The 24,673-nt window shown below is 34.6% G+C and overlaps 1 protein-coding gene across 1 annotated transcript; it reads left to right on the forward strand.

The window, feature by feature from the left end:
* Positions 1–7,853: 7,853 nt before the first annotated feature.
* On the forward strand, positions 7,854–20,075 carry LOC145248068 (tetratricopeptide repeat protein 19, mitochondrial-like). The gene is made up of 2 exons (XM_080109841.1): positions 7,854–8,153; positions 18,989–20,075. The coding sequence occupies exons 1-2, from the start codon at positions 7,987–7,989 to the stop codon at positions 19,947–19,949; spliced, it is 1,128 nt and encodes a 375-aa protein (XP_079965967.1). The 5' UTR covers positions 7,854–7,986; the 3' UTR covers positions 19,950–20,075.
* Positions 20,076–24,673: the final 4,598 nt, after the last annotated feature.

Genomic DNA, 24,673 nt, shown 5'->3' on the forward strand with positions numbered 1-24,673 from the left:
CTGACAAAATGGTGGGATTCTTCTATCAATCTCACTGCTGATGCAATTCACTATCTATATAAGAGCCAGGTACTCCAAGGATGGAGTATTGTTGCCACATCTGGACAGGAGCTGCTAGAAAGACTTTATCTTACCTTGACAGACTTCAAAATAGACTTCATAGCCTAGTGGGTGATGGCTTTTTCTCTTCCCTGCAACGTCTTTCTTACAGAAGAGATATTGCAAGCCTGTCTCTGCTTTATTGTTATTTTCATGGCAAGTGCTCATCTGAGCACTTTATGGTTCCCCTTCGCCAAACTTTCATGAGAAATACTCGTCTAGCTGAGACACTGTCAATAATTTCCTCCACTCTTTATCTGTGCCTAAACCTAAACGTAGATTCCATGAACAAAGCTTCTTTCTTAGAACTCTCTTCTGTTTGCCTGCTTTCCAGCTGACTACAATATGGTCATCTTCAAGTCCAACGTAAACAAGTTTTTGATGAGCCGTTCCCCTTAAGTAATCCAATTTACCAAATTTCGATTACTAATGATTACTACGATATTGTCCCATTGGCTACTGTTAACTTTTATCCTCGAGTGGCCTCTGGGCCTTGATAAGTGGTGACTCCTATGTAAAAAAAAAAAAAATATGCCTGGTACCTAGTACCACTGATTCTATATTTATTATGCAACAAATGCAAGACAATTATCTTGGTAAGAAGAACTCGTATTTTGATTTCATGGATTTGGAGAAAACCTTTGACTGGGTAGCAAGAGATGTTGTATGGTTGGCTGTGTATAAATTAGAGACAAGCAAATAGTTAGTGAAGGTTGTCCAAGCAATGTTCAGAAATGCTCGAAGTCTTGCTAAAATTAACAGCACATTTAGTGACAGCTTTAGTGTTAACGTAGGAGTATATCAGGGTTCTGTACTGAATCTGTTATTTTTCATTTGTGTCTAAAGCATTGTCCAGGGAGTTCCATGTGGATTGCCTGGAAGAGATGATTTATGTTGACGATTTAATGCTTGTCTGCGAAAGACTGTCTATTTCTTAAGTTGAAGACTCAAAGGATTGTAAGTGAATGCTACTAAGGCAAAAGTAATAATCAGGTCTTGTAGAGTTGGGAAGCGCTCAGACAGAGGAAAATTCCCCTGCTCACTTTGCAGAAAGGTGTATCGTTCCACCTGTTTTACACATGAGACCCACACGTTGTATGCAGTCTACGTCACAAGGAACATAGGACAAGCTCGACTCCTTTTTTTATAACAGTAACATTTATTTCCTCATTCTCCTGCCACATGTAACTTCTTGTTGTGGCTGTGATGTCACCCACGTATCTAACATGATCGTCTTCTCTCATGTGATTATCTTCTTTAATGCCTTTTCATAGTCTTTTTCACTTTTCTTACAGTGACGTCAACTTGTTTTTCGTGATATTTATAAACATTGAGTACACAGGAAGGGTAGTGACATTACAAACATCTATAATATAAATTTCACTTGTCTGTTTAAATGTATGTATGTATGCATGTATGTATGCTTGTATGTCTGCTTAAAACTTTTGACAGAGGCAACAGATTTTCACGAGATCGGTATCGTTTTGAAACTCAACCCTTCGGACGACAAATATCGAAAAATTGGCTAAAAACATTAATTCCTTTACCTTCAACTGGGCACTTTTCTACAAGGAGGGTCGGGTTTTTTGCATCGATAATTTTGCAAGTCATCGTATCAGCTGGAATGACTTTACTAATTTCAACGTTCCGGTCGTATCATGGAGTAGGGGTAAGATGTCAAGGTTTCTTTCAATTTCTTTTCCGCCTTCACGTCACGGGTTTGTCACAGGTTCGTCATAGGTTCGAGCCTGCCTGCCTGCCTACTAACATTTTTTTTTTTGCCCAACACATCCCTCCAAACACCCAGTCAATGCCGGGTACCCAGGCTAGTAAGAGAATAGAAAGTGATGAAATCTCAAAAGTGAAGAAAGTATGTATGGATATTGAGGTTATTGAAATTGACTAGACGTTTTATTATTTTAATGATACCAAGGTAAACAAAGTGGATGGGGAAGTTCAATTCTGCCATTACTAACCAACAGAATGTTATCATTGTTGACCAAGGGAAGAGTCTATCAGTTCTGTGTGTGATGATCCATGGGAATGAAACCTGGTGTATGAGAATTGAAGATAGGTGCTGCACAGAGAGAAATGGTATGAAAATGATATTGTGGAAGTATAATAGGAATCTTAAAGACATGCTAAGACCTGATTACCTCATATCAAATCTGATTATTATTATATGTTTACACAACAAGAGAATTCTTTGGTTTAGTCACATTGAAAGAATGGGTGAGAGAAAGAGAAATAAATAAAGATCTGGCCAGTGATAACTTAGTTTGGAAGTAAACTTTTAAAAGCCATCCAACACATGCTAGCATGTAAAACAGATATTAAACCAATTATTATTATTGTTACTCACTCGGAGATTTTACACTGGCCATCATCAAAGAATTCTCTCTGAACACAACCTGTAGTCTTCTCTGGACTCCGAGTGACAACAAGTCTCCCCAGATTTACAGTACACACCACCTCTTTCAATTTTGCAAATTAGTTTGCGTTATCATAATAGCCATTTACCAATGATTTCTCATTGGTAGCGACGATTGGTTTTCACTGGAATTTAAGTGGCAATAAGCTTTCCTAAGGTCCCAGACCTCTTTGCACTCATCCAGTTGAGGTCTGATTAGTGCTCTCTCTCCTCGATTTTTCTATCCTCCTTGACCCTCCTCATTTATTTAGTGTAGCACCAGTTTATGATAACACTAAAAAATAGGAGGGGGGGGTCGGAAATCAAAGGCACAGAAGGGGTTAATTTACAATTCTACAGTTTCAGTTTTCATGAGTCTATGTAGTGTTTCTTTGTGTCTTACCTCAGTAGAAATTTCTATTCTATATGTCCAGCTAGCACCTGTGGATCATGTGTATTAGTCCCCGCATTCAAGAGTTTTCCTTAATATGTCAACCGTTTCCATTATTGTTATCCATAGTATCTTCTCAGCCATCCCATTCTTTTTTCGAAGTTTCTCAGTATTGTTCCTAGTGTTCCTACTATCATTGGTGTTATCTTTACTTTCTTCATCTTCCATATCCCTTAGAGCTCTCTGGCCAGTTCTCTGTATTTGCTCTGCTTCTCTGTCTTCTTGATCTTCACTCTGTAGTCTGCTGGGATGGCAAAATCTACAATCTGGCAGGACTTTTCCTCTATGTTAACTGTTATGACATCCGGTCTTCTTGCTTGGATGAGTTATCTATTTGTATATCCATGTCCCATAGGATTTTGTGACTGTCATTTTCAAGTACTGCTGCCGGTTTATACTAGTACCATTTGTCTGAGTGTTCAAGATTCGGTTGTCTGCATAATTGCGAGTGTACTACCTTCCCCACTTGATCATGTCTATTCTTATATTCTTTTTGGACTAGCTGCATGCGCATATTATTTGATTTATTGTTTCATCTCTATGTCCACAGCGTCTGCATTTGCTGTTTTCTTGTGTCTTGTCGATCCTTGCCTTCATGTGGTTGCTTTTAATTGCATTATCTTGTGCAGCCATTAGTAGGGATTCAGTTTCTCTGTTTAGGGTTCCTTTTTGTAGCCACGTCCAAGTGTTTTCATTAGTCTCATCTTTTGTCATCCTTATGAATCATCCTTGTAGTTGTTTCTCTTCCCATTTTTCTTCTCTTGTCTTATCCCTTGTTTTTCTTTTTTCTGTTTTATTCATTTTTCAATGTCTGTTGCTCTAGTAATTATTCTGTCGGTGTTATGCATTATGTATTTTTAAAAATTCATTTTTTTGTGTCATTTACACAGTTTCAAGGAGTTTTTTTTTGCTCTTTTGAGATATTAATTTCCAATTTTCACTTTCATTTCTGTTGCTTTGATGGTGTCTGCTTCGAGAACTCCCAAATATTTGTAGCTATCATGTTCACCTAGTGCCCTCATCTCCGTTTGGTTTGGTAGTTCCATGCCTTCTGTTGCTTCAAAATGTTCCCTTTCTTATGATTAGCAGTGCACATTTTTCCATACCAAATTCTATTTAAATATCCTGACTGAAGATTCTGGTTGTGTTTATTAGCATCTCTAGTTCCCTTTTGTTTTTGCTAATACTTTCAGGTCATCCAGGTAGTTCATTCTTTCATCTGTATTGGTAAACTTATATTCGGCTTGGCATTTTCTTAGTATATTGTTAAGGGACATCATTGCTATGATAAACTGTAGTGATGATAGGGAATCACTTTGGAAGATACCTCTTTGTATTCTAATCTCAGTTATGTATTGTCCATCAACTGTCAGTTTAAGTCTACATGTTCTCATTGTATTTTCTATCAAATTGGTAATATTGCCTGGTATTTTATACATTTTCAGACATTCTATTATACATGCTTGTGGGATCCTGTCATATGCTTTCTTGTAGTCGATCAAGGCCATGCCTATATTCTTTTTTCTACTTTTTATTTCCTTCAGAATCGTTGGTCTATGTATGGTCATGCGTTCCTCTTTTTCCTTTTTGGCACCTTTCTGTTCCTCACAGAGCAGTTTGTGATTATGAAATGAATGATAAATTTGTTCCCTCAGTTGTACTATTAGAATTTTTCACATTGTAGGTAAACATGTCATAGGCCTGCAATTGCTGAGGATGGTTGCTTTTTTGTCTCTTTTTTTTTTTTGCATGTGTGCTTTGTGGATACATCTCTTCTTCTTTTTCTTTTTCTTCTTCTTTTTCTTCATCATTATTATGTCAGTTGGAACAGAGAATAGTTAAGATGAAAAGAAATATTTTAGTGAGTTATACAAAATAATTTAATTTTGATAAGTTGCAAAGACAAAAAAATGTTTGTGAAACAAATAGTTTTATAAATACTTTAATTGTTTTAAATAAATTGGAAGTCAATTTCTAAATGCCATTCAGCACATGCCAGCATGTAAAGCAGACCTTAAACCAACTACTACTACTACTACTACTACTACTACTACTACAACTACACTATTATTATTATTATTATTATTATTATTATTTATTCACTAGGAGTAGTCACACAGGCCATCTTCAAAGATTTCTTTTTGAGAACAATTTGTGCTGTTCTCTGCAGTCTGAGTGACAAAATGTATCTCCAGATTTCCAATACACTCCACCTCTTTTGATAGCCTTCCCAAATGAATTTGAATTGTGGCAACAGCTGCTTACCCTTGATTTCTCGTTGGCGGTGATCTTTCGTCTTCACTGGAATTTGGGTGGCAATAAGCCTCCCCAAGTTCCCAGTCCTCTTTGCACTTATCCAGCGTAGGTATGGCTAGTGTTTTCTCTCCTTGGTCTTTCCATCCTTCATGACCCTCCTTAATTATTAGGTGTTGCATCAGTTTATGGTGACATTGACACAAGGGAAGAAAAAAATTATTATTATTATTATTAATATTATTATTATTTACTCACTAGGAGTAAGTAGTCACACAGACCATCATCAAAGATATCCTTTTGAGAACAACTGCAGTCTGAGTGAGAACAAGTCTCCCCAGATTTCCAGTACTCTTCACCTCTTTCGATAGTCTTTGCAAAAGAATTATCGCAACAGCCGCTTACCATTGATTTCTCGTTGGTAGCGACCATTGGTCTTCACTTGAATTTGGGTGGCAATAAGCCTCCCCAAAGCCCCAATCCTCTTTGCACTCATCCAGCGGAGGTTTGGCTAGTGCTTTATCTCCTCAGTTTTTTCATTCTCCTTGACCCTCCTCACTTAATAGGTGTGGTGCCAGTTTATGGTTATATACACAAAAGGGAGGGGGCACATGGGGTAGCTTACCATTATACCGTTGCAGTTTTCATGATTCCATGTGATGTTCCTTTGTATTTTACATCTGGAGCCGTTTCTGTGTGTCCAGTTTACATCTGTAGTTCATGTGTGGTGTTAGTCTCTGCATTCAAGAGTTTTCCTTAATATTTCTGCAGTTTTCACTGTTGTTATTTGTTGTATCTTCTCAGCCATCCCTCTGATTCCAATTTCTCTTTCTTTTTCAAAGTTTTTCAGTATTGTTCCTAATGCTCCTACTATTAGTGGTATTATCTTGACTTTCTTCATTTTCCAGATCCCTTTGATCTCTCTCGACAGTTCCGTGTATTTGCTCCACTTCTCCGTCTCCTTGATCTTCACTCTGTAGTCGGCTGGAACGGTAAAACGTACAATCTGGCAGGACTTTTTCTTCTTGTTTATTATTATTTCATTTTTTATTTTTATTTTCTTTTAAACTAGCCTGGGTGCCCAGTGTGGCCCGGCTGTTTGGAGGGGTGTGTTAAGCAAAAAAAAAAAAAGTGATAGTAGGCAGGCAGGCTCGAACCCGTACTGCGAAGGAGGAAAAAAAAAACGTGAAAAAACCCCCAAAAAACTTGAAATCTTTGCCATTGCGTTCAGAAGTAACGAAGGTTTAAATTAAGGCTAGTCAATTGAAAAGAGGGGATCACTTTCGAAAATATCGGCGAATAAAGCAATCCCTCCTCATAGAAAAGTGCCCAGTTGAAGTTGAAGGAATTAATATTTTTAGTCAGTTTTTCGATATTTGTCGTCTGAAGGGTCGAGCTTCAAAAAGATACCAATTTCATGAAATCTGTCGCCTCTGTCGAAAGTTTTAGGCAGACATACATACATACATACATACATACATACATACATACATTTAAACAGAAAGGTGAGATTTATTTTCTTTTAAATGGTAGATTCGGAGTTATCTCCCTCCCTTATTTATATCGACCTTGTATTTTCTCCAAACGACTTGTTTTGTTCGCGTTTCGCAAAGATAATTAAATTTGCTTACTTTTAATATTAGTTTTATTGTTTTCTTTAATTAAAAATATGTTGCCTAGGGAACAATCAAACTTTGCCGAAATTCATTTCATTGTAAATAATTAGCGATCACTACCATCCATATTGATGTTTTGGCGCTTCTTCACTATTGGGACAAGATTTTGTAGTCGATAAATGGAGTTTTCAGATAAAAAAAAACAAAAAAACAATGGTTTCAACTTATTTTTGTTGTCAATTCTAATAAGTTACAATAGTAGCTTCAAATTTTGCCGTTGGAATTACCTGAGTATTACCGAATTATTAAAAAAAAACAAAACAACTTTAATCGTGGTAGCAGGTGAAAAATTGCCGCGATCTCGTTTAAATCGAAAAGGAAAATTACCCCCCTTTTGAACTCTCCTGTGTCGTACAACCGTTTTCATCAAATTCTATTTTTATTTTCTTTAATAAATAATTTTCTACCTATCGATTTTCGCAATTTTGGGATATAATCTTCTTAAAACTATGAGGAACTCGTAGATACCATTGTTTTAATGTGAAAATCAGTATCCAATTTCTGAAATTTCGTTTCATTAGTGTAGAAGCGCCGATTTTTTTTTTTTTTTCTGTTTTATCCTAAAGCAAAAAAAAACAAAAGGAGTTCTTCGAAAATGTTTTTCTCTGTTCTTGTTTTTTAATGTAAATTAAACAAAGAAAATCCGGGGAGAGGGGGGAACGACTGACTTAATTCACCGGTTTCATTTAAGGGGTAAGGGAGCGTGTTGGGTAACTTTTGACCTTATGAAGGAGAAGGTCATCGGGCATTTTGACCGAGGTCACCGACAGGGGGAGATAACTCTCGTCTTAAAATTCAAATATTAATAAAATTAACAAAAGAAATGCAAAAAAAAAAAAAAATTACAATGTAGTCTTTTAAATTGACACAAGGTTATTTATTTAAATAAGGGATGACGAAAGAGATATGAAAAATAATTAAATTAGATAAGTAATAAAATTAGCCAGAAAAGAAAGGAGCAAAACCAAGGGCAGATAATTGCAATACGAATGTGGAAATAATGCGAAGTTAAAGAAAACGGAGAAGACATAGACAGGTCTGCTCCCCGGTGTCCGAGGAGGAGGAGACATTGTGGCTTTCTTTTCAAATTCCAAAAGATGATGAGAAACGTGGCTTATTTGTGGAAATCTTATTTCGCCAGGAACGGACGTTTTCCTACGGGACATTTTCTAAGTCGAAGAATAATCACATCGAATAATGTTTCGACGTCGTCATTCAAAAACCCACATTTGCCGGTATTGTATAATAAATCCAGCCATTTCAGGTGAGATTTCTTTCTTTTATTCTTTTTAATAAATTAACCCTCATTTTCGGAATCTTTTTTGTAGAGAAATCTAAAATTTAGATACAAAAATGAAGCGTGTTGGCATAAAAAGTTTTTTTTCTTTTTAAATCGTGTCATTTTTTTTTTTTAATATCGTGTCTTAAATCATCCTTTCTCTTTCTTTCATTTTTATTTTCTTTCATTTTTTTTTTGCCCCCAAACAAATGCTGAACGATCCAAAGCAAAAACAAACAAACAAAATAAATAAATAAATAAATAAAAACGTTTGTTTTTTTAATTTTTTTAGATGAGGATTAATAATTTGGGTTATTCGGACTATCGTTCTCATCTTAGCTATTATATTCACAATCGACAGATCGATTTTTTAAAACTGTATTTTTAAGCAAAATTACATACTTAATTGTCATGCCGAAAATAATAATATATCCAAAAGTTACGGAAATTCATTGAGTAGAAAGTTATTTATTGTTACAAATAATTTTTACGGAAAACTGGGTAAAATTGCATTTTTCTTAGACGTTATAGAGTAGACAGTCTACGTGTGGGGGCTGGGGATAACTCCGAAACGAATACTTTAGATTATGATTGGCCTTTTGGCCAAGATGAAAGTGTAGTATCTGTTCAGATGTTGCACTTCCATTTCTTGTTCTCTTTCGGTGGAGGCGCAGTAGTCCTTCACGACTGAGACAATTTTTTTTTTTTTTTTTTTGTACCTTTTCTCCGCGTTAAAAAACTACCCTGGAATCTAACTCTGTCCCGTGGGGAGGCATTGTAAATAGTTATAATATTTATTTCCTATAGCGATACTTTTTTTTCTTTTTTTTTTCGTAATTTTTGGATATATTACTATTTTCGACATGAGTCATGTCGGACATGACAAGTATGTAATATTGTTTTTGTTTAAAACGATATATTTAAAAATAAATTTGTCGACTATATTTTAACAGTCACCTACAATGTTTCGGCCAATGTGACCCCGATCCCTTTCAAATACATCCTTTCGAACTCGGAACCGTTTTATCGTAAACGGAAACCTGTACGAATTTCAAACTTTATTTAATCCATGTGGGTACAATTGGGCAAATGCACGGCCACCGGTAGCCACGGCAAAAGTCTATTCTCACGAACCAAGGACGATAACTCGAATTCTGTAAAGTGCACGCACCGCACCGTACCTTCAGATATATTTTTTATTGACATCTTTTGGGTCTATGAAGGGCATGTTGTTATTTTATTGATACTTATGCAGAATATGGACCGTGCTGAAGCAAAAATGTTATGATTTATAAACCAATTTTTAACATGGCGAAGTAGGGGTTTTAAAACATTCTGGGCGAACCTGAACGAGCTTGCCCCCTTTCCGTAAAATTCATTCTTTTTTATGTTTTATTTTTTTCTGCGGATTATCATCGATATCCGACTTAACTTTCATATTAGCAGGAAAAATGTTTAAAAAGTTTATTTAATGACGTGGGGGACCACTTTTCAATTATAACGTTCTATTAAATTGATTTCCCACTTTTTAAATAAATTATTTCAATTTGAATTATTACAATTTCTTTTCGTTCTTCCTTATAAATTTTACATATTACAATTTCATTTTACACCACAGCGAACACGTGACACCTTAATAAAGAGAGCTGTGGTGTGCTGAATGACCGCAAAGTGGCGTATCAATTTAATAGAACGCTATAATTAAAAAGTGATCCCCACGTTAAAAGTTATTGAATAAACTTAAAAAAAAACAAAACATTTTCCTGCTTATATGAAAGTTAAATCTGTTATCGACGAAAATCCGCAAAAAAAAAAAAAGAAAGAAAAAGAAAACCTGAAAAAGAATTAATTTTACAGCGGGGGGGGGGGGCAGCTTGTTCAGGTCCGAAAGGGGAAAGCTCGTTCAGGCTGCATCCTTTGCTGTACTTTCACCTAACAATTTAATAAACAAAACATACTACAAAAATTGAATTAAACTTGAAAACTTATCTACAAAATAGCACGGTCCGTAAAACAAACACACACACACACACACACACACAATTCTCGTCATTAACCGGCATTTAACTTCCTGTCAGTAAAAAACCTCTTATTACTTTACTGATAGCCAATAATCATAAAAATTAAAATGCTATTTAAAAATATTATTAATACAAATAGGTCACAAATGAAAAGATAAATTGCTTTTTGACTAATTTCCCAAATTGTGTTTCCTTTTGAATTAATTTACATTGTTAATAATCACGCATCAACAAATAGTGATGTTTTAGACATTCGACCTAAAATTTTGCGTATTTACGCGTCTACCCAATTTATCATTCTTTTTGTCCATGAGAATGGATTCTTCTCCTTCCTGTAGGAAGTGTTAATTTTTATCTAATTCTTACTTATTATCGCCAGTAATATATATATATATATATATATATATATATATATATATATATAATATGAACAAATGATTAATAAAATATGTTAAAAGACATCTTGAAAAAGAGTTAAAAACATATTTAATTTTAAAAAAGGAAGCACAAGATAAGTGGATAGTCCTTAATCCGCGGAGTTTCAAAGAAATACTCTCCTTCTTATCAGAGGGCAGGAATTAGCAAAATGCAGGATCGGATTTTGCATATAAAAGTATTTAATGAAACTACAAGTAAGTCAAAGATCTTACTTGGTTAAAAAAAGGGTGAGGTAAGGTGAACAGGAGGCAAAAGAAAAATAATAAAAAGATTTCACACGAATGGATAGTCCGGTGAAGGGTAAAAATCCAAAAATGGTAAAATCCAAGACGGTCGAATTTAAAATTTCAATCCACTGGGTAAATTCCAAATGGTCCAAAATCATCCAAAAGGCAGAGTTCCTTGGAAGAAAGTGCAAATGGAATGAATTCCAAATCATTAAAAGAAAAGTAGTAGAGATAATATTTGAAACACATTTATATATATATATATATATATATATTTTTTTTTTTTTAACTATTAACCAACGATATTAACCTTTCTACCATGAGCCAACGTTAAAAATTCTGTTCATGTTTTCGAATTCGATTTTTGGAAAGCTACATCTGAAAGAAATCGAAGGTTACATTGGCCAAAACGGTGTGAAAAGATGAGAATAATAATCCTAATAGTACAAAATAAATTTTATTTTAAAATGATGTCGAAGTGGGCTCCAAAAATAAAATTAATGTTGATAATACTAAAATAGTGACTTGTATTCAACTAATTGTATATACAATACAATAATTCACCAAAAGGTTGATATGCCGTAAAAGAAACAAAAGTGAAATAAAATTAGTGCACATTTGGATTAAAAAAAAAAAAAGAAGATATTTAAAAAAAATTATTAAATTTTCACCTCAAACAAGTTACTATGTCACTTTATAGGGGACATCAGTTGCAGGGATACTATAGAAGGAGTTGAGCAGCATGTTCACATTACACTTGAACCTCACGTGTTAGTACAGTTGGGGAAGCAGGAACCTGGAAGAGAATTCCAGAATCTAGCAGTTCTAGGGAAGAAACTATTAGAGTAGAAGGCTTTCTTACACCCCGGGATCTCTACTGTGTAGGGGTGGGACTTTGCTGCTTGTCAAGGAGGGGTACAAGGGCTTGTAGTTCGTCAGAGCATCTACCATTAAAATACTTCTAAAGTAGGCAGAGGGATGTAACATTTTGTCAGTGGGACAGAGGTTGAAGCCTAGATGACAGTTGAGGACCTATCAGGTTGGCGACTCTGTTTTGAACCCTGTCCAGGAGAGAGAAACCAATACCATATGTACCAGCCAAAATGTGACAGCAATACTCCATACATAGGTGAATGGCGGCCTTATAGAGGTACAGAATACTTTAGGCGTAAGTCACTTTCTAGCACAGTAGAAAGAGCCCACCTTCTTTGCAGCAGTCTTGGCAATACTCTCGAACTCATGTTCCCTATGAACATTAAGCCGAGGATTTTGAAAGAAGTATTTTGGAGTAATGTATCTTTAGCCATAGCTATTGGTGGTTGAGAAGGTTTCTTGTAATTATTGAAGGAAATGAGCTTAGTCTTGGCAGTATTGAATGTGACCATCCATTTTTGTCCCCATTCCACTAAAGATGGGAGGTCTTCCTTTTAGTATTTCTGCCATTTCCTTAAATATGTGTTCATTCGTTCTCCCCTCGTATGTTATAGAGCGTAGTGTCATCAGCAAATATACCCATCTTGGAAACAATTTTATCAGGGAGGTCATTTATCAATATTAGGAATAATAAAGGTTCAAGGATCGACCCCTGAGGTACACCCGCGTTTATATAATATTGTTTAGATGTAAGGACAACCTGGATTGTACATTGTTGCATTGTGATTTTTTGTACATTTTTGTTTATTATTTTCGTTTCACACACATGCTAACCTAATTGGTCCTGAACTTCAGCCTCTGTCCCATTGATGAAATGTTACATCTCTCTGCTTTTTTTACAAGTATTTTAATGGTAGATTCTCCAACGAACTACAAGCCCTTGTACCCCCCCCTCCGATGTAAATACCCCTGACAACCCCGAGAAGCAGCAAAATCCCACCCCTACACAGTAGAGCTCCCCGGATGCTAAAAAGCGTTCTACTCTAATAATTTCTTCCCAGAACTGCTAGACTTTGGAATTCACTTGCGGGTTCCTGTTCCTCCCCCCCCCCCACTGTACTGACATGCAGAAATTCAAGTGTTATATAGAGTCATTTTGCTGCTATACTCCTTACATAGTTTCCCTCAATTTATGTTCTAGATAGTAGCCCACTACATCAAAGTGGTACTCTGCATTGTTTGGGGTAAAAATACAATTTTTAAAAAATTTCAAAAACACTAATATGCTATATCTATCCTTTTTCCATAAAATTCAAACAGTTCTTTGAATTTCATATACCAAATCACGAAAATTACAAAAACAATAATTAATAAGAAATAACAGCAATAAATAAAGTGATTAGAATAAAATAGAAATAAAAAGCGACAATTTACAAAACCTTCAATGTCATAAAATGTAAATATATCAGTAAAGTAAAACGCAATGTCAATAAAAACATTTTTGCACTTTGTTTCAATAACCAAAGTTTAATTTTATTTGGTCACCTTTCGACTGCTGTTATTGACTTAATGCAGGTGGCTATGGCAAGGCTCTATGGACAAATTTATCTTTAGTTGGCCTTTGACAACTAAATATAAATAACTAAATAAATAGAAAAGTTACTAGCCAAACTGATGTGATTTTGGGAATATGACATTATTTTCTATGACGATTATATACATAAAGTTTTTCTGTATTTTTTTTAATAAGTGTAATTCTAAATATACAACAAATTTTATGTTGATACTTGAAGGTATAAACATTCTTATTTCTTCAGATGTTTTTTTTAAAACAACCTCCGTTAAAAAAAAAAAACAAAAAAAAAAAGAGTATATTGTTCTGTTGAACTTCTATTGTTTAAATAATTAAACTTTGTTGTTCGTCTTATTTAAAAAAACCAACAGTCTGGTCTTCAAGTCCAATGTCAATAAATGCTTGTTTAACTGTCATCCTAATTAATCAAAACTTGTCCTTTTCAATTCTCTCATTCAACTAACAATCTTATTAACCGTTATCCTCGAGTTGTTTTTGGCCTCGGTAAATAGTGACTCCTTAGTATTAAAATAAATTATCTATTAGTTGCAAAATTGTCAGATTATGCATTAAAGAAGTTTTTACAAGGATGTGTGTCTGTTGGCGTGTGGAAGGAAGTAGTTGGCTATGTAAGATGAAGTTGATATTTCCTAAAGAATTCTCCACCACTTTCTAAAATATTTATCCTCTCCCTTTTCCCTTTTTTTTTTCTATCTTTTGTTTTCTTTTTATTTTCTTTACATTTTTTTTTTTCTTTTTTTTTTTTTTCTATCTTTTGTTTTCTTTTTATTTTCTTTACTTTTTTTTTTTCTTTTTTAAGTAAATCTCTGGATGATTGTTTCTTTTGGGGAAAACTTAACTGAAATCTTTCGAGGGAGTAGTGTACTCCAGTAATCACAGATTATAAAAGTATTAATTGGTTTTGTTGGCAACCATCTGTCTTGGGAGATGATGGTGTAGAAGTGAAGCTACATAGTCTGGGCAGGTGATATGAGAGAATATCTGTTGCCTGTGTAGCAATCTCACTTTCTCTGTGAAGCCAAAGGATCCAAAGTAAAACAGCCGACACTCGCTACAATCATAGGCAGGAACTAATTCTCACGATTCGAGATTTGAAATCCATTTCCTCCTGGCTTATCCAATTTCAAGCCAGCTCTCAATCATGTGACCGAGTACATAAAAGACGAAATCACAAACCCTCTCTTTCACTGGCTTCAGCTGGCAGAAGACATTAGCCTGGGGCTTTTGCCTCAAGCTGAACGTGAGTACTACAAGCTAACAATGGCTCTTTTCAAACTCCCATTTGTTTACACGTGTGGTCCCCAAACGAACATTCTTTATCATGCTAAAGTACATACACCGACACACACCCATGACAACACGTGAAAACACTGAATACCTTGACCCTTTCTTTCTCCTGTAACTGGTTGCCTTCATCCCGGCGACTACGAGCTATAAACACGTGTGGACTGAGCTGGTCTCTCCTCAACAAGCCAGCAGTATATTAATTCTATCTCTATACAAGAACACTTCAACCTACTAACCTGTTTCTCTCTTGTACACTCTACTAACGAAGATAACAAATAAGGTTTGTTTATTGATATAGAATGAAACTCCATTGCATTGTCTCTGATCTCTATAACAGAATTGATACAGCTTGGGTCTAACGGCGCCGCAGGAATTGCTGGTGATGACAATATAAAGTCAGTCCACCTTAGGGACTCTGTCTCCAGATTTTCTGTCTGGGTTTACTCTCTTAACCTTAACGAGGGTTTTAAATCAGTTACCTTCTTCTAGGCAAGCTACCATCCAAAGTTAACGAGCCCTGCCTGCCCGAAGTGACTGGTTTTAAGGTGCCAGTGAACCGCCTTTGCCCCTTCTTTCAGTATAAACGGTTTTGCTGGGCTTAGTAGCTAAACTACACAAGAAGGCCCGGAGCTGTCAGAGGTTATTTGAGATGCACACCACAAGGGCATTTTTTTTACCCTTAGTCCTCAGTTGTGACGAACCTTGAAACCATTAACTGGTAAATGTTCGAAAAAGGCCGTTGAAACTAGGTTAAACAGTCACTTTCTTATCATTTGTCAACGTTTGTGCGTGATGAAAGACAATTTAAGGTTAAAAGTAATTTGAAAACAAGTTTAAAAACTTATTTTCTTAGCCATGACCTGCATGTATAGTGGAGCTACCAACATTAATTAAAAAAAAATATTTTACATTTTTTATTTTAAAGTTTGTATTTAAATTTCTGTTTCAAGTATGTTTTTTCTCTTCAAATATGTTTTGAAGAAAATGTGGGTTCAATCTTGCTAAAAGATTGCTGTCTTTTCCTCTCTGTCCTCATTAGTACGTCTTGGAGCGTGCCATTTGAGTTAATTGAAGCATGTGAATTATTTGGTCAGTGTTTTGGTATAGAATTCAATGTTAGAATAAGTTCAGAATAGTGATTATAATTTATGAAGGTTTATTTTTGCATGATCTTTTTTTTTTTTTTTTTTTTTTTTTATTACATTTTCACCCCAAACAAGGCAAATTGCCACTTTGGTGTAGGGGGCTACTATCAGGGGCAACAACTACTGGGGTACTATGTAGGGATTTGGGCAGCAAGGTGTCGGTTCACGTTACACTTGAACTTCTGCACGTCAGTACTGTTGGGGAAGCAGGGACCTGGAATGGAATTCCAGAGTCTTGCGGTTCTGGGGAAGAAACTATTGGAGTAAAAAGATCTTTTACATCTAGGGACCTCTACAGTGTGGGGGTGGGATCTAGTAGCCTGTCGGGTTTGTCGAGGGTGCTCGCGTCGTGGGGGCACAAGTGATTGCAGTTCATCAGAGCATTCACCACTAAAATACTTGTAGAACAGGCAGAGGGATGCAACATTTCGTCGATGGGACAGAGGCTGAAGCTTAGATGCCAGTTCAGGGCCTATCAGATTTGCGACTCTCTTTTGAACCTTATATGTATGTCTTTCGGTCAGTGTATCTATTCTAGTTCATGTATATGGACGAGTATATGCATGTATGTGTATATGGTTTTGTTTACACATGCACTCGATTTAAGTTTCAGAAATATGTATGTATGTATATATATATATATATACATACATATATATATATATATATACATATATATATGTGTGTATTCTCTGTGGTATGTATGTTTGATACTAGTGTGAATTTAGTTATAAAGTTTTTTTTCTTGTGTAAGAAAGTAGGAATAATCTTGAATTTGATAGATTTGCATGATCTTAGATCTATCTTTTCTACACGTGCGAATATATTATGAAATGAATAAAATTCTGTTTTTGAGATTTTTATGTTGCTTTTATGTAAAGTGACTGTTGAGTGCTTTGATTGCACATATAAGATTTGTTGCATGTTATGCATTTTTGTATGTAGGCCACATTTTTAGAGGTGCATTTTTTATTTTTTTTATTTCGAGTGTTTATGTTGGATTCTTTTTAACATGAGTTTCTCCTCTATACTATTGATGCCCTCCACAAGTGTTAGGAAGTAGGAAAGAAAAAGAAAAGGAAATATAACAAAAGAAAATGAAGTAGGTTTATCGAATAACAAAAGAAATAGGAAATAGGGTTTATCAGTAGACAATGAATCAGAATTTATTCCTTAACAAAAAAGACAAAAGAGAACTAAGGTAATGTTCTAATTAAGGTGTAGCAATGATAAAACGAGTGAACAATGGATGTAAATATATTTAAACTTAGTTTGCGAGCACATTTGGGAGTGACTGAGTTAATGATAGTAAGAATGTTTTATGGATGACAGTTGCAGCTTTAACACAGTTAGAGGCAGATTGTGGCTTGGACCAGATTGAAAGACTTTGTTATTCTTGTTAACCTGTATGCTCTCTCAGCAGCCACTAATGCATAAGAGGCAATGACATGGCTAGAACCAAAATGAGAGAAGATGAAAGAGAAAAAATCCATGGCATACGTTTATGGTCAGCGAGTTGTCAAGTGGGGGACACGTGGTGTCACAATATCACAAGTCTCACATCATTGTTTATTGCATTTTATGATTCCTTATTTGTGTGTATTGGTTGAATTTGGATGAGGTTAAAATGTGCTTTCAGCTCATTTGTTTTTGTTGAAGTAGGTCTACGTTTCTTACCTCTGTGAATAGTTCTGGATTGTTTTCGTTATATGTAGAGACATGTACTAAGATCTGTTCTTTGTTTCATTTTTCAGAGTTAATTTGTTTTTTGCTAGTTCTATACCTTTATGTATTTGTGAAGGGTATCCTATTTTCGTTAATGTTTTTTGTAGTTCCTCTATTTGGGCAATGAGGAAGTTTTTGTCACTTGAGATTTTTTTGTTGACATTTGCTTTTTATTATTTTGTTTTCAGTTCGTTTGTTGTCAATTAAGAGCTTTAGCGGAAGCCAATCCACGCACAACTGTTAAAGAACTTACTTCTGAATTAGATGTAGCGTATACAATGATTTCCAACCACTTGAAAGGGATTGGAAAGGCAAAAGAACGTGTATAAATAGGTGCCTCACAAATTAAATGACAACCAAAAGAAATGTCATTATGAAGTATCCTCTTCCCTTTTACGCAACAAGAATGACCCGTTTCTCAACTGGGTTGTGACTTGTGATGAAAAATGGGTTCTTTACGACAACTGGTGACACTCGTCTCGGTGGTTAGATGCCAACAAAGCTCCATGACACTTTCCAAAGCCAGAGTTGCACCAAAAGAAGGTCATGCTGACTGTTTGGTGGTCTGCGACTGGTCTCATTCATTATAGTTTTTTTGAATGCAGGTAAAACCATTACAGCAGTGAAATATTATCAACAAATGAATGAAGTGCCTCGGAAACTTTGACAGTAACATTCAACAGAAAATGCCCAATTCTTCTCCACGACAATGCCCGACTGCACATTGCTAAATCGACCCTACAGAAGTTAAATGAATTTAGCTACAGACTGTCTCCTCTGCCATACTCTCCAGACCTCTCACCTATCGACTATCACATTTTCAAGCATCTCGACAACTTTCTGCATGAGAAATGCTTCAAAAACCTAGGTGATATCAAAAACGCCTTCAGTGACTTCGTCATCAGAACGCTAGATTTTTACATTACTGGCATAAATACACTTGTTCCTATGTACAATGCCTCCCCACAAGACAGTTAAACACCAGGGGCGTTTTTTAATGTGGAGAAAAGGAACAAAAATAAAAATTGTCTCAGTCGTGTCTGGGAGTGTTCTTAGATAGGTTTTGTATTAGAATGCTTCAGACAAGTATCAAAAAGTGAAAACCTCTGATTAAAGAAGGTCCACTGACACGTGTTTTGTCTACTACGACTCATCAGAGTGGCTGAATCTAGCGATATATATAGTCAGTTACTTCCCTTTATTTAATGGCTAGAAAACAGACCCTATCCCGCGATGGAATCTGCACAATTTATGGTCAAAATATGAATAATTTTTTAATTTTCAATATTATTCATTCAGGGCAATGCCAATCAAAAAAAAATACTTTGTGGGTATTTGTCTTGTAGTTTGTTTTTTTTCTTAAACTTTTAGTTAGATATACACACATACATAATACTGCCTTTTCTATAATAAAACATAGGTAGTTATATTTATTTTTTCTCTTATATTTAGTTTTTTAATTTGACTATCGAAAATAATTTTTTGTTTTTTTTTTCTTGAAATTTTTCAGATATTCTCGTGGTTGGCAAGCAGGTGGAGCATTTCTCATGTCTTTGAGTCTCTTCGATTTTTGGCAGAATAAGGAGAAGGATGTTGCTGAGGATCGACTGAAAAGGTTGGTGTATGAAGCCAGGAAAGCCCAGAAGGATGGTGATGTGTTGAAAAGTGAAAAATTCTATCATGAAGCTCTCAACTTGATCAAAACGAGGCATCAATCAAAGGAAATCACTGACGACGATCTCCTTCAGTCTCGGACATACATCTTTGATTGCCTGGCAAACTTAGCCTTCAGCCAGCGGGAATTCAATAAGGCTGAGAGACTCTATAAAGAGACGATCAAGGGTTGCGTTCAAGCCGGAATGGAGCACACCGGCAATGTGATCATTGAGATTTCTTTAAAACTTGCAAATATCTACGCAATACAGAACCGATCAGAAGAAGCTGTAGTCGGATTTGAATTTTGTGTTGATGCCCAAAAGAAAAAGAGTGAAGAAACAGAATACGACAAAGACACCGAGGCTCTCCTTGGTATGTCATTGGATAGTTATGGTCGATATCTGCTTCACTTGGGCAACTATGAGAAGGCAGCAAAAATGCTGCTGGACTCCTACCAGATTGCCCTCAAATGCTTAGGTGAGAACCATCGTCAGACCCTCGTGATTATGATCAATTTAGCGGTAGCCAATATTTTTCAGAAAGACTATAAAGTGGCCGAGGATTTGCTTTTGAAAGCTGTGAAGGTTGGCACAGATATTGATGCCGAGGAGCTACCAGCCCTCTATTGTAACCTGGGGGCAATTTACCTTGCTCGCCAGCAATTGACCGAAGCTCACGATGCTTGCATGAAGGCCATGGAACTGGCCAAGAAATACAAGGACAATTTTGCCGTTAAAAAGGCTAAAGTTTGTTTGGACAAAGTGACCACTTTGCACAAAAATTTACTGAAAGCTAACGAACAAGCAAAAAGCTGACGGACTTAGTTTTTAAAAAAAAATTTTTTTTTTTTTTTTTTTTTTTTTTTTAATTTGCTTTCGTCTCATTTGACGAATATAAACTGAAATGGAGAGCAAAGATAGGAAAAAAAAAAACATTTAAAAATTTTTTCTTTTAAAAATTTAAAAAATATCCGTGGAAATTTATTGAAAAAAAATGTCATTCTTTAAATTATACCATATTCCAAATGAAAGAAATTTTTGAAATGTTTTAAAAAAAAATTTGGAAATTAAGGTGGAGGGTGACGTTATAGTCACTTATCCAGGTTATGTATTATTATTTACTTCAAATCCTGATCAGTTTATGACATTTAATTACTTGTAAATAGTAATATTAAGGAATGGTCTGGGCCTCCACTTACCCCTATAATAAACTAACCATCCATCTTGAAGTGATTGTTTCTGTATCAAATAATCCATAAAGTTTGGTTTCAAGAGCAACAAATAAAATTGTATTCTTGTAAATGCTTTAAAAGTAGATAATCATACATAAAATAATACCTGTCCCAGGATGGGTAAAATCAATTTCTTCAACAGAAGTTTTGTATTATTTTTATGTCTTCCTGTGAAGAATAGAATCATTATTTTGATCTAAATCCATTTCATGATTTTGATTCTAGAAAATGTCTTAAATCTAATGCTTAAGCTGAAGGGGGCTTAAGAAAAAAATTGAATGGCTATGGATGAAATTCAATGCAAATCTGAAATATTTGGAATTTCAAATGAGAATTTGTGGCTATAAAATGTCCACTAAAACCCTTTTAAAATACTCAGAAAACCCTCCAGAAATTTGGGGATATTTATTAATTGATGTCAAAATTTCCTAAAATTCGGAGGTATTGGAATTTTCAGTTTTCACCTCATTTTTTTAAATTTTTTTTTACCCTCTTTGCATAAAAATAAATATAGCCTACATTTGGACTCCTGATACCCAACAGCTTTTTTTTTTTTTTTCCAAAATTCATAATGATTGGTTATTTAGTTTAGGAGTGAATCCTATACGTACAAATATATTAGTGCAAAGATATACACAATTTTATATGAAGATATACATATGTAAGCTGTTTAAAAGAAAAAAAAAAATGGCATTATGGAAACGACACAATCAACTGAAAATATAATTATATTGAACAACATAAAATTTATTGAAAATCAAAGGAATATTGATTCCATGAACAATTTTGCAAATTTTAAACTTTATTTTAAAACTTTTTTATGTATACACTTATTTATCCCAAACAAAACATTGCCACTGCAATGATAGGAGCTAGATTTATTGGAAGACAGCCTAAGCGGGGAATTGGACAACACTGGTTGTTCACATTACATTTAAATTTCTACTTTTTGGTATGGGCAGGGAAACGGGAAGCAAGGAGGGAATTCCAAAGACAAGCAGCTCAGAGAATGAAACTATTAAAGTAGAAAATTTTCTGGCATCTGTGAATTTCTACAATGAAAGGGTTAGATTTACTGTTGGATGGGTAAGAGATATTTTTGTTGTGTGGGTTGGATACAAGTGCAGGAAGTTCATGAGAGCACATTCCATGGAAATACTTGTAAAACAATGCAGTGATGTGACAGGGTCTGGAATTTAGCAAACAATGCAAGACTTATTAGAGATTTTTTGCATCCTGTCCAAGAGGGAGAGAGGGTATTGATTGGTGCACCAGCCGAGAAATGTCGGCATATACTTGATGCATGGCCGAATGGTGATTTTAAGATATTGGCAGGCGTGAGAATTTTTTTTAGCCCTTGTAAATGGAGCAGACTTGACAGTATTTTGTATGTATTTATTCTGATTTATATTGCTTGTGTGAATGTTAAGAAGTTTGAATGTTGAACTCGCGGGGAAAGAGAGCCATTGCGATTAGTGGTTGCAAAGTTTTCTTATAATAGTTCAAGGCAAGGAATTTTGTCTTGTATTGTAGCACTGAATGTGACAATTTATTTTTGGCAATCCTACTACAGCATCGTCTAAAATCTGTATGTTTTGATTTGCCCACATATAGAGAATAAAACGTGATGTCAACAGCAATTATACCCAACTCAGATGTGATTGCATGAAGGAGATTGTTTATGAAGTTCCAAAATAAAGGTTCAAGTATCGAGCTGTGGGGCACACCCACATTAATGTGATGTTGTTTTGATTTACGGCTACCAAAATTATCTAAATCCATGGTGTTGGCCATAGCAAAGTTTAGCATTTTTGTATTGGTAAACTTTCACTTCATTAATTAATAATTCAAAGATTTTAGTGAAAAATGGAAGGACTTATGCAATAATTCTGCATGACAATCTTTTTGCAAGAGACCTTGAAAACTGGTACCCTAGAGGCAATTTTCTAGCTATCAGGAAAAGTAAAGCCCAGAAAGACATTTTGTGTTCTTGTCCAGAATTCCCGTGTATTAAAAAGGCAAAAAAATGTAGAAAACTGTATGATATACATACTCATAACAAAACGAAAATATCATATGCCAAAATTCACAAATTGATCAAGTGGTTTTATTTTTATAAAGAAAATCATTTTTAAGCGGTTAATGAAAATTTTATGCATTACAACATAAATCTAGTATGAATTGTCGAGTTATCTCCTCCCCCCCCTTTTTTTTTTTTTTTTTTTTTGCAAAATGGTGAGTGGGACCGTCACGTCTATGATACTCATAAACTTTGATTTTCTTATTTAAAAGTAAAACTAGTTGTTACTTTTGGAATTTGTGATTTTTGGAATATAATGCTTTTGTTTTGTTACATCATACAGATTTTATTTATTTTTTTTAATACAGTGATAATTCTGGATAAGAACCAGCATTTGTTATAGAGGTTTGAGAGGATGGGTCAGCTTATGGACTTCTTTGGATTTTGCAAGTTTTTTAAGCGAACCAACTCGACCGACTTTTAATGTCAACCACTTTTTTAATTGCTTTTCCAGATCCTTTTGCTCTGCACAGTCTTTCTTTTTGAATTTTTTGTACCAGGTTCAAATCTTGATGCCTTTGGTGACTTTTAGAGAACTCGCTCACAAACTGATGCTAAAGTCTTTTTTTGCAAAGATAAACATATCAAACATTAAACCTAGAAACCTGTTTGAAATTTGAAGTTATTTGAATGACAAAGTTTGAGATGATCACATTTTTTGAAAACCTTAGTTTCAGTCACTGTGGACCTAGTTTTGAATCTCGCTAAATCTAGCTATGTTGATGACAGGGGAAAGATGTAACTGTGGATAGTCACATATTATATAAGCATATAGCGAGTATCATAGTGTAGGAGTAAAAAAGAATTGGTTTGCGAATCTCATTTTGAAGAACTTGCTCATCTAGACATACTGACTGAAAAGCCGTGATACAGCTCTTTGTGGATCATGTACAGATATATATGACAAACACATATATGATAAATTAAATTTAGATTTTGGTTATAGTTTAGTATTTTTATTACTATTAAATAAAATAAACAAAAATCATGTGACCATTTTTCTTTTTGAAAAATTGTTTTGCAATATGGTATAAGTTAATGATTGAATTAATTATTTTTTATTTACCTAAATTAAATTTTTGAAATCGAATTTTGTTCTCTTATCAAAAAAAATTGAAAACTAAAATTTTATTCTTTTTGAATGAAAATTTATTAAAACAAATTTATTTTTGTTTAGTTTTTTTTTTGTCTTATATGTATGAGATTGGTGTATTTCTGGAAAGCATTATTCAATGCTCAAGTCATGTTGCCTTTCTTCCTTTCTCTTTCTCTTTTTCATCCTTCCTTTCTCTTTCTCTCTCATCCCCCCTTTTCTCTCATCCTCCCCCCTAGTCTCTCTTTTTTTTCTCCTTCCTTTCTTTCACGACTGAGTATAACTTAATTTTGATGTTATTCTTAATCATTATTGCTTGTAGAAAGCAATGAATTCTGTCCGCATCATCCTCCTATGGGCTGGGGTGTACAAGTGCTCCTATCTATATGCACTTTACAAATGTCTCCTCATTAAAGAAACTTCAGCAACTAACATCTTTCTTCAACTCTTTCTATCTATATCATGTGATGAACAATTGGAGTATTGAATACTAGCAAACCTGTTGAAATTCCATGGTGGCGCTCTTTATTGAAATTATGTTTTGAGAAGTCCGAATCCAATTTGATGTAAGAATTTAGATGATTGTTTCATTTTATAGTAAAATATTCATTTTGAGAATTTTTTGTTTACTATATTATAAAAGTTTTAGCTAATGTTGTGGTCCTAGGAAATGGTCATTAAGGAGGATGTGAACAAGGTGAAAAAGAATATATATTTTTTTTTTTTTTTTTTTTAAATCTATATAATATCAAATTATATAAAATAATAGCTGAAACGAAACAGAAGAACATGAAGATTATTATTATTATTACTATTCCAAAGGAATTCATTAAATATTTGGCGAGGAAATTAAAAATTTGTTTTTTTAAGCAGTACCTATGGCGTCATTACTCAATAGTAGTCTGCAAGTAACATTTTGTTTGTCGAGAAGTTACTTGTGTGACTAATACAAGAAAGTGAATACAAAGAAAGGTTGTCAGTAATTACCGACTGTTGAGTTAGTCTACAGTCCTGTGTTAGGTTGTGATATTTTCCTACAAGAGTTTTGGATTCATGGTTTATATAATGATTTGAAGAGTTCATTATGAATGAATGGGACCCCCCCTCTCCCAGCTTTTACTCCGCAAGAGGTACT

The sequence above is a fragment of the Euprymna scolopes genome, chromosome 26 (genome assembly GCF_053919585.1).
Source record: "Euprymna scolopes isolate OS-2025 chromosome 26, ASM5391958v1, whole genome shotgun sequence".
Lineage (NCBI taxonomy): Eukaryota > Metazoa > Mollusca > Cephalopoda > Sepiida > Sepiolidae > Euprymna > Euprymna scolopes.

Coding starts and splice junctions, on each gene's coding strand:
- LOC145248068 (XM_080109841.1), top strand. CDS start 7,987: ATGATGAGAAACGTGGCTTATTTGTGGAAATCTTATTTCGCCAGGAAC. Junction 8,154..18,988: donor AATAAATCCAGCCATTTCAG/GTGAGATTTCTT, acceptor GAAATTTTTCAG/ATATTCTCGTGGTTGGCAAG.